The sequence below is a fragment of the Schistocerca gregaria genome, chromosome 3, assembly GCF_023897955.1.
Source record: "Schistocerca gregaria isolate iqSchGreg1 chromosome 3, iqSchGreg1.2, whole genome shotgun sequence".
NCBI classification, from domain to species: Eukaryota; Metazoa; Arthropoda; class Insecta; order Orthoptera; family Acrididae; genus Schistocerca; species Schistocerca gregaria.
The window spans coordinates 936433489-936444643 of NC_064922.1; the positions used below are offsets into that span (position 1 = coordinate 936433489).

At 36.6% G+C, this 11155-nt stretch overlaps 1 protein-coding gene across 2 annotated transcripts in view; it reads left to right on the forward strand.

The window, feature by feature from the left end:
* The window catches only part of LOC126355836 (mediator of RNA polymerase II transcription subunit 1), a 168864-nt gene extending 158003 nt beyond the window's left edge, over positions 1–10861 (forward strand). For both annotated transcript variants that reach the window (XM_050006289.1, XM_050006288.1), the window contains exon 13: positions 1519–10861. In XM_050006289.1, the coding sequence (XP_049862246.1) occupies positions 1519–3155 (1637 nt within the window). In that variant the 3' untranslated portion in view covers positions 3156–10861. The remainder of the gene's footprint in view (positions 1–1518) is intronic.
* Positions 10862–11155: the final 294 nt, after the last annotated feature.

The window sequence follows — 11155 nt, forward strand, 5'->3', positions numbered from 1 at the left end:
TACACTCACCTACATCCAGCAGATACCTCTAAGACAACCCCCATAAACTGCATGGAAAGAGATCATTGTGTGCAGAAGAGGAAAACCTAGGCAACTGAACAACCTCTTGAGGTCTTCCATCAAACAATGCCATACACCTATTCCTTTAAACAATTTCAAATAGAGTTCACTTGGTTGCCTATATCATCTCAGAATGTATACTATTAAGTACTCTGCTCTGCTGTCCTCCTGCATGATGTTTATACCACTGTGCATTACGAAGTACATTGCTAATATCTGTAATTTAGCACATGCTTGATATAAGAAGTGTATTCTGAAAAATGATCTTCATGAGGCTTTGTTTACACACTTTTAACTTGTTAAGATTTCTTTATTTGACTTAGTGATGATATCAAGCACTGTTTTCTAAAACTGTACAAACAAACTGTCTTACCTTAATACTTGGGAAATATTGTAAATATCTGGTACTCTGATACCAAGACATTTTTGAACAGAGCACCTCAGCTCTATTATTTTTCTGGCTGGGTGGGAAAGATGGGTTGTAAATTCCCTGCAGTCTACATGACATAATGGTGATGCAAGCTAGCCAATTGTAATTTGACAACTAACAATTAAGCATAAAAAGTAAAACATGTATGCATTTTTGATAGTTATTTGTTCTTATCAAAAGTGATGGGGACCTTTCTTGAAAACTTCAGATTTTAGGTGTAGTTGATTTGGAAAGAGAACTGAAAACATTCTGTTTAACAATACTACTGTGAAAGACTTCTTAACAGTATGAGAACAACATACATTTCACTTATTACCTATTGCTGTATTGCTCATGGTATGTTCAGTAGGTGAACAGATATAGAACTGCAAATGACTTGTTGCTGTCAATGTGTTAGGTGGTGGACGAAAGTTTCATAGCCTAATGGTGCAATGCACTCTGTTTTTCTGCTGATGGTTACCCTTCTGCCTGCCGATCTATTTAGCAGTCCGCCAACCAATGGTGATGTGATTGTGAAATAACATAACCATGTGAGAATCTCCCCAGTTAGCAATAGCTGGATTAATTAATAAAAGCATTAGGATCAGTGTTCTTACAGACCCTGATGACTTCCATCTGATAAATGACATGTGCAATTGAGTTTATTTGAGCTGTAGAATTAGTGCCATGCTAAAACAGTGATGAGAGTCACATCGTATGTACCCCATATATTTCTGACCCTCTTGGTCTTGTTCCAGCAGTTGGTAAGTAGTCAGTCCTTTTTTTTTTAAATTTCAAATAGTGTTATAATCTTGTTCCTATTATTGGTACAATATGCAAGTAATGACACCATTCTCAGACAGAAATATTACTTAGTGATTCTTTTTGCATCATCCAGAAGGATAAAATAGCCATTGCCAGAAACATAGTCTGTTCTTAAGCTCATTATATCAAAAACTTCTTGTCTCACGTATTGATAGTAGTTACGTTAAGTTCATTTTATATCATTCTGGAGTGGTATCCAGGCACTGTGTTTTGTCCTTTCACAGGATCTGGATCAAGTCCAAAACTGAAGTCGTCAAGTGTGAAATTGAAACAACTGGATTTGTCATCAAGCAATCTTACTCTCGAGAGAGTGAATACGAGTTGTGCTTCTAGTGGTGGAACAACACCTCCTAGTGGCACAAGTGGCAGTGGAAGCGGCAGTGGAGGCAAGGGAGCTCCTGGCACTAACCCCACAGGCAAGCGAAAGGGCTCACTGTCAGCTGTCATTGATAAGCTAACGGCACAGCATTGTGAACAAGGTGACAGTATAGTAAAAGATGGTTCCAGGTCAGGTGGTGTTCCTGGTACAGTTGGAGCAGGAGGAAATAGTGGAAACACCACTGGACCTAAGCAGCCTGGTGAGTACATGGTAAAACCCAGTTCCGATGGTATAAAACTTACTATCAATAAAACACGAACCAAAGACTCGAAGCCAGCAAGCCGCAATCAGTCGAGTGGTTCGTCGACAGGAAGTACGGGATCCCCAAAAACACATACTGGTTTGAAGCCTGGTGTCAATAGTGGTCCTGCCTCAAAGAAACCACATTCAGGTGGCCCACCTAGGTCACAGACTTCACCATCAAATGGTACCGCATCAGGATCTGCATCTACAGCAGCAACCGGAACGGGAGTGATGACAGTTGCTGCGTCATCTGGTTCTGTGAGTGGAGCACGTTCACCGGCAAACACGTCGAACAAGACTGGCGGCAGTGGCAAGGCTGGTAGTTCCAAAACTGGTGGATCCAAGCAACTTGGCGGTTCGCCGAAGACGGGCACACGAGATGGGAAAATGGCACGCCCTGCCAAGGGATCCAGTGACAGACTTGGATCTCCATTTGGTGCTGGTGGTAAACCGGGTGACAGTCGTAAAGGCAGTGGTGCAGCTCTCGGAACGGATACTGTAACTGCTGATCCGTTCAGAACTGGAACATCTTCCAAACTGGAGGTAGCATTGCCACCACTTAAAAGCCTCGATACCAAATTTCAGATACCCAAATTATCAGCACGCAACAGTGGGTCGAACTCAACAGCAGTGTCACTGGGCAGCGACAGGTCTACTGTGGTGGACAGAGTGATTCAGCCGGTGCAAGATAGACCCGATTCTAAATTTGTGCCAGGAAAATCGGTAGTAGCCGAAGGTAATAAAAGTCCTGTACCTGGTACAAGACAGGTACTGTCTTTGCAGCTTCAACAAACTCCCTCGCAACCTGTAGCCCCACCACGACCTTCTTCGCCTTCTGCAAGGTTTCCAGTAGCGGCGACAGTAGCGGGTTCACTTTCGGTGTTGCCGTCCGGTGATAATAGTTCTGAAATGTCGGACTCAGGACCTATTGCAGATACAGTCTCTTCGCACGCTCCCTCTGCACAGGAAGCAGCAGAGCTGCTACTAGATTTTTCAGCTGCCAAACAGTCATTACAAGTGGCAGGGCCGTCTATTCCTTGCCGTAGACGGAGCCCACCTCCTCCTCTTCCACCTCCACCACCTGCCTTTCCTGCAGGTTCACCATCTGTTTCTGTGCACATAGTCAAATCACCAGCTCCAGCTGCCTCACCCCTGGTAACCCCCTCTCCCCATTCTGTGTCACCCTGCATCACTGATGACGAATTGATGGACGAAGCATTGGTCGGAATGGGTAAATGAGGTACGGCACCTGCCCAGTCAAGCTCCTCCTCGGGTTTGTCGTGGGCATCAGCTGGTGATATGTGAACTTTCATGTCATTGTTACTGTGCTACATACCACAAAAGCTACACTTGTCACTGAAGTTACTATGTGTGGTTGCTGTGTGTTGAAAAGTGCTTCTTATACTCAGACTTTTTTGTAAGGTTGACAGCGATTCACGTGGTCTCTGTGCTATCTGATTTTCTTTTCTGAGAATAAGTGTAACTGTATTATATTTATGCCTTTACAAGTGACATGAAATGTCCCATGATTGTGATGTGCGTCATTCTACATTTTTGTTTCAATATGGTTCTTAAATTTAGACTATACCAGGAATGCAATTCATGATCAGACTTTTGCCTATTAAATTTTTCTGTATCTTCGTATTTATTTCTTTGCACAGAGAATATTGTGAAGACCTTTGTTACTTTTTCTCTGATATGGCAGGTGAACAAAATAACCAGTTAACTTGTAATGTGGAGATGCTATTATGTGCCTCATGTTTTGCAATTCCTTGTACTTATGCACCATTTGTGTATGCAATACTTTGGAACAGTGATAGAGATTTCCAGATGTGACCGCTCAAATGTATATAATGAAGTATTTATGTTTGTCTAGCAATACATTTACACACTCTTGTATTAATTTAGAATTCTCTTCTTATTAAGTACAATATGAAGGTAATATTGAGTGGCACAGCATATGGAATTTGGGCATTTAGTTCTACATCTGTTAGGGAAAACTTCAATGTGCAATTTTAAGCAAATTTTTATTTTATTAATTATGTTGGAATGTGTGCAGAATGTGAGTTGCTAAAAGAAATTGCCTGTACAGTTATTTTATATACATATATATATAAATAAATATATAATTTCTTCAATGTAATGTTCTATAGATGTTGGACCAAATCACATATGTTGGAAAAGAATATGGTAAACCAGTTAAAGGCATTATAAACTACACTTACCAAGTGGGAAAGGTTTTGAACATTTTGTACAAATAAGCGTTGATTTAACATTCAGCAAACAATGATTATAAAGCTGCTTCCTTTCTTTCGTTTTACTCCCCATATTTCTCATTCTATGTTATAAGTTTTCCTGGTAATACAGGATTTCATTATGACGTATAATGTACTTAATGCGAATTTCAGTATGATGTCGAAATAATGGGATTGTAATCAAGTCTTTTGGTTGGTCAAGCAGTTTTATGTGGACTCTGTGAGGAGGACAAATGGAACTCCATTATGTGTGCAATAACATGCATGAACATACATACTCTTCGTAGATTAATGAGAATGTGGCATGAATATTTATTCTAATCATCCAGTATAGCTTTTGCCTGAAAGCAAGCTTTTTTTTAAGTAAGTTTTTTTGTAAATTCATTATTCCAGCTGGCATTTGACCATTTCAACTGATTTAGAGATAAGGTGTCTCATTACATTTGTTTTTCATAGTGTCACAAATAGCTTATATTCTTCTGTTGTAGGTGCACTTTTTCACAACTGTGATGTAAATGCTTTTTTATTCTTTGTATGGATATCTTTTCATAAGTATTCATCTTCTGCAAATTTCAGTTACCCAATCCTTCTTCTAATCAAAATATATCCACACAAGTGAGATGAAAACAAAAATTGTTGTACAGTGGTGAAAAATGTAACACATTATCTGAGTTTGGGAGCTTCCTCTTTGATGGATATAGAGAATGCACTACAGGGCATGATGGCGCGGTAAGAGGAGGGGGGGGGGGGGGGTAGAGAGAGAAGTTATGTAGAAAGAATAATTCCGTGTTGGAAATTAATGGAACCAAATAGAGGACAATTAAAGAAACTAAAAAGAAAGAAGAATTTATGTGAAACAGATGAAAAGAAAAAACAATAGGTGTATAAATGATTTATATAGGGGTATAAGGCAGGATTCACTCAGTTAATATCAGGAAGGTGGATTATAATGTGTAGGCAATCGTGGAAAGTAAAATAGTCATAGAAATAGTGGAGGAATTGGAGGAATTAAAAACTGGATATTGGAGGCGGTAGTGAATAAGGCGATGAATAATATTTGCCGCTATCGTCCACAAACTACTGTCATGTCCCATAGCTGGTCGTGCAGCATGTATGCTTATTACTATAAGTTCCTTTAGTAGTAATTCACACATTATTTGTAAACATTTACAAATTATTATACTTCCATTACGTAATGTATATATCATTTATAACTGATTAAACAATTGTTCAATCACAAAAAATCACTTAATAAACTTTACCCTTACGTTGATCAATATTGCAAATCAATTCGCAAAACTCACTTTGTTTAGTAAAGTCAATATGTTGTAGAAGTTCTTACTTCTTTCCTTATCTCAGTCCCCTTTTAGTTACAGCATGTCTCTGTTGATTTTACTTTGTATAGCTCTGTTCCAGTCATTTCTAGTTTTGTATTGCTGAAGGCTTTCATGAATGTCTTTACTTGTATAGTATTGTCTGAGTTTAATAACATGGTATAAAATCTTTACTTTGTTTTCAATAAAATAAACTTGTGTGTTCATTTTCACAGTACACCTGCTCTTTGATTGTCATAACAATGACATAGATACAAAATGTGTTAACGGGCCCCACTTTTAGCATTTTGATAGTTGTTGAGTTTCAAACATCCCCCCCCCCCCCCCCCCCCCTCCTCCTCCCATAAGCCATTTCACATCAGATGTGTGTTTCACATGCCATATTTCTCGTAAGGTAAATGGTTATCCTCCTTACTCCTGTTTAAGTGCCACTACTTTCATGCCATTGGTGTCTTGATATGATTTATAATAACATTTTAGCTTCTCTTTTGTTCTTTCTTTAAAGCTGAAGGTATGTGCCTTTCTCATTGAAATACTACTATGTCCTAAGATATATGAGGCAACTACGTATTACCTAATGTTTTCAAAATTCTCATCATACTGCATGGCACTACAAGACTGTCTCCTGTGGTCCAGATTTGTTTTGTTATTGCAAATACATTTTCTGCTCACTGAACACTTTGGTAGACCCTTGTAGAGACTGATTTTTGTGATGAACAAAAGCTGCTTTCAAAAGTAGTAAGTCATTTTGGAGCACTGTTCTATTTCTTAATTTGCATAATGATTATGGAATTTTCATATTGAAAAAGCTCAGGCAAATAGTCTGTACTCATCTGTCTCTCCTTTGATTTATTGCCCCCACAGCTACAAAATTTGTGTTAACCTTTTCCTTTGTGTCTGGTTTACCTTTTTTAATTCCTGTATTCTTTTTCCCATCCTTATGCTGTCATTTTATATTCTGACACCCCTGTCCCGTACTTTTGTGATTTTTTTATTTTGTTTTTTATTACTAACATTTTTCTGCAAGCTGCTTGAATTTTATTATTATTACTTCATTATTCACATTCATGTTTTATGCCCGATGTCATGTAAGAACATTGTTAGTGTCTTTCCATTTTACTTCTTAAATTGTATTTCTGACTTACCCAGGCTTGTATTCACAATATCTGGCAACATTTTACATTACTTCTAATTGTTTTTTACCTCAATGATTCCTTCAAAGCACACAAAATTTATATTGTTTTTACTGTTGCTTTTTATCATTACCTTATCAGTGTGTGTTGAATTAACATCTTTTTAACCTATGTTTCTTATTTTGTTCCCCCCCACAGAGCCAAGACAGTTGAGGAAACGAGAAATTCCTATAAACGTGCTCAGAAATTCAGTAACCGTAAGCCATGAAATTGAACAGTTTATGAGACAATTACGATTTATCACTGTTAGTAAGAGCTCTCTGACCACATGCTAGTGGTGTTTTGAAATTGTCATACGGATAATGGCAGTATATGTAGTAAAAGAAAAGAAAATAATGCACTTTATGAACAGAACCTTTGGTAGGATAATAATATAGGATAGTAATATTAATTGAGGTAACAAAATGAAAATTTGCAATGTGATGATCCAGTATTCAATTCACCTGACCTTTTTTTGTTCTGTTTTTCTTTTTCCCTCCTCCTCCTCCTCTTCTTCTTCTTCTTCTTCTTCTTCTTCCTCCTCCTCCTCCTCCTCCTCCTCCTCCTCCTCCTTCTTTTAAAAATATTGTGTGTTAGTAGTCATATGTGTGTGTTGCCATGTAGTGCTCTCTCTCTCTCTCTCTCTCTCTCTCTCTCTCTCTCTCTCTCTCTCTCTCTCTCTCTCTCTCACACACACACACACACACACACACACACACACACACACCTTTTTTCCAAATAATATTAAAACACTGGGCTAGTCACTGCATGCTTCTACCAGTGGTTTTTATAAAATTTTCATCATCACCTCAAAATTTTAAAAACGTTACATAATTAGTTTTTTTGTTTGTTTGCATTACATGTCTGTAGTCCTGGTACACATTGAAATCCCTGTACCACAATATCGTTGAAAGCTACTGGAGGAGCCGAAACAAAATGGCGCAGTCTTTTGATAAAATGCAGTATTGTGCAGTACCTCATTTCTGCTGAAAATGAATTTTCATGATACTCCACTTTATCAATGCACTGTGACTCCTTTCTTCCCCCTCCAGTGTCCTGCTGCAATATTGCAATGCAAAGTGCAATGTGAGTATCAAGACAGCAGATATGTACCTGCAAATTAACAAATCATTATGTAACTTTATTTTTTCAGAGTGACATTTAAAACTATCCCTTGTGTGAGCTTACGCCAGTTTAAGAAAAGCTTTGAGTGAGTAAGGGAAGTTATTGAAATTGACAGTTTGTGAAATAGAAAACACTGTTGTGATTAGTGTCATTAATAATATGACTGAAATGAGTGAATGGCACCTTTTTGCTTAGGAGTCCAGATACGTTATTCGGACAATATGAAAAACAAATACAAATTATAATAAAACTCCCAATTTTGGAACATTTCCTGTTACTGTATTTCAAAGTTATTTATTTATTTTTATAAGAAAGTTCATAAAAAAGGTCTGTGTAACTCTCTCTTTCTGCGTCATTCACCCTGTCATGTTATGTTTGTGAATTGCTTAGCCTCACCTTTGCAGTAATTGGCATTGTCCATGACTTCCTGTAGTATTCCTCTTTCTTTCTTCTTTTTTCCTTAGGAGGAACCCCTCTTTCAGAGAGCCTGAGATTCTCAATATTTTCTTTTCTCCCCCTCCCCCTCGTTCAGTAAGTCCACAACATTCCACATATGTGGCATGTACAGCAATTGTATCTGTTGCCGTATGTAGTACATTGCGTGCTAAATTCTTGAATGTCACTTGTATGCAAGCTCTTGTTAAGACTTGTAGAGTTGATCCTCTTTATGTAGTATGTATTTCAGTGCTGTGTTCAACATCATATATATTAGTATGTATTTGTTCCACATGTATACATGGTGTTATTATGAAGTTTCTGAAGTGTATTTTGTACCAGAAGATATATTTCCAGGTTTCCAACCACAGTGGCAATTCCATTTCCTGCATGGTATTTTGACAAGTAGCCTGGCTGTCTTTATCAGTTGCTGTGAGTGATTAATCATCACAATGTGCTCACTGCCTGGACTCTAGCCAAACTGACAAAGACTATGGCTCATAGTGCCTGAGGAAGAGAATTAAGTACATTCTGTAGAAAAATTGTCTAGTCAACCTGGCTGGTCACCCAGAAATATATCTTCATCAGTCATTCTGGGTAAATGTTAGAAATTATATTTTAAACATTTTATTTTTGATGACCTGTATATAACTTGCTTATCAGAATTTTCTGTAATGTGCCAAAACTATTTACTGTCAAAAATGAAAGGACAGATACCTACAAGAACAATGAATGTCAAGTGAGTTGACAGATAATTCTCTTTCCATGTGTGATGCTTGTGTTATAGATCTCATATATTTCATAGTGTCTTCCCATATTACCAGAATATCACCACTGAACTACAAACCTTTATTTTCTATTGTGAGAATACAAGAAGCATGTTGATTGTTTCACACTATACTGTTAAATCAGCTTTAAGGACTCTAGAGAAAAGTTGTTAGTAAGTAATTGTTGTCTGGAGGACAAGTTAGCAACCAAATTTTAATTTGTTTTACATAAATAACAGAATCAGTGACTCATCTTACTTACAAAGAATACATAAGTAATGAAGATCTGAAGTTTGTGGACACCAGTGTATAACTGGTGTAACTCCTGACACCCTCTGCGATCAACAGTTCTTTCATGTGGAAAGTTCATGGGGTGTGTAGCTGGTAAAGTCAGAGAACTTACATGATATTCTAAGAAGGTGGTGTGCAGCAATCAGCAGTTGAGATGGTGTTCATGAGAATATTTATGCAACTGTATGTCCCTTTGCATAAGATGAGTTGCAGCATTGGATGCATTGTATTCTAAGAAGAAGTGTTGGGGGCATCAGTCTTGCTTTTCAAGACAAACTGCTGCAATAAGTGAGTACAAACTTCTGAAGAGTAGTGGAGGGCATTGGGACATGGGACCAAAATGTACTATCCTTGCTTATATGTGTGCGCCATGCCTCATATATTATTTTTGTTATGAGTGAAAGGAACTTCCCATGGTGAAACATCTCCTAGCTGAAATATCATAGAAATTTTATGATTTCAGCTTTTGTAAACATGAGAAACCTTCAAGAATGTTTTATCTGGGATTATACAACAACGAGTCTGATTGAAAAATTGCATCAGTTCAGAAACAACTTCAGCTGTGTGATGTATGCTCTCAAATGAACTTTGAAGTAGTTGAGGAAAGAATGTGTATGATGGAGATCTACAAATTGCAGTAAAAAGCTCAATTATTGAGCACAAAAATTGTACTGTAGCAAAGTATATCACATTGTTTTTCAGCACTTTCCAAAGTACAAGCTCTTCTGCTTTGTATGTCTTTAGGTTAAAAATGAATGTGACGTATTAATTTCTTAAATTGTTTTGTATGCTTTTGAATCTTTTATATAGTAACTTGAGAGCTTCACTTCAAGATAGAAAGTGCTTCCAAGAGTTCTTTTTCATTTAGAATCTTCGGAGAATCCAAAAATATGAAATGAAATTTGAAATCATTGACTTAACTTTTCCCTCTCGGTTTGCATATTATGATATATGTAATGTTTTTTTAAAAAAATGGAAATTTGGTGTTTTACTTTTGTTCAGGAACTCTATCATTATCTCTCCCATACCTTCACTGATCATGGTTGTGGTGTGTTTATAGAAATATATTGTAATATAGATTTGTGTTTTGGAAAATGATGAGATATTTTGAATGTTTGAAGATAAACATTATGGTGCTAGAGGTTGCTGTTTGCAGTTTATATTCTCTAATTTTTTTAAAAAATTGTACTTGTAAAAAATAACTGTATTATTATGTAAAGTATGTTTATATGTATATTATCAAAATATTTTACCTTTATTTTAAAAGGTATATTGTAAATATCAGTAATACAGGAAAATTATCATTTTGCATATATTCAGTGTTGTGATTAAGACCAACAAAAGATGTTTTTCCCCTTTGAATGTGAATTACACGCAATACCATAATTTATTCTCTGTTTGTTCTTCTTTTATTAAAATGCTGTTTTTTTCTTTATATGAAAAGTGATTTTATTGCAAATGTTTTTTTTCTCGGTGCCAACAAGAGAAAACATATTTATGTGGTACATGTACTAACTGTACAGAAAAATTAAAATTCATTACAAGCAAATGAACATAAGATTAGAAGTGCGTCTGAGAACTCTTTTTCATTATTTTCCCTGTCCTATTGAAAGTACACAAATACATGAAACATATGGTTTCATTGTATTGTCATAGTGATACTACTCAGTGAGCACCCGAGTACAAATATTTGAGTTTTTCAAAATATGTGCAGTTTGAAAACATAAAGTTTCCAGTTAATTTTAAGTGTTTCAAAATATTGCTAATACTCTGTCATACTTGTCTCACTCATGCATTCATTATTGAATATGTTTGTACACTCTTCCTTTAGTGGATACTAACAGCCAGTAGTACTACAAA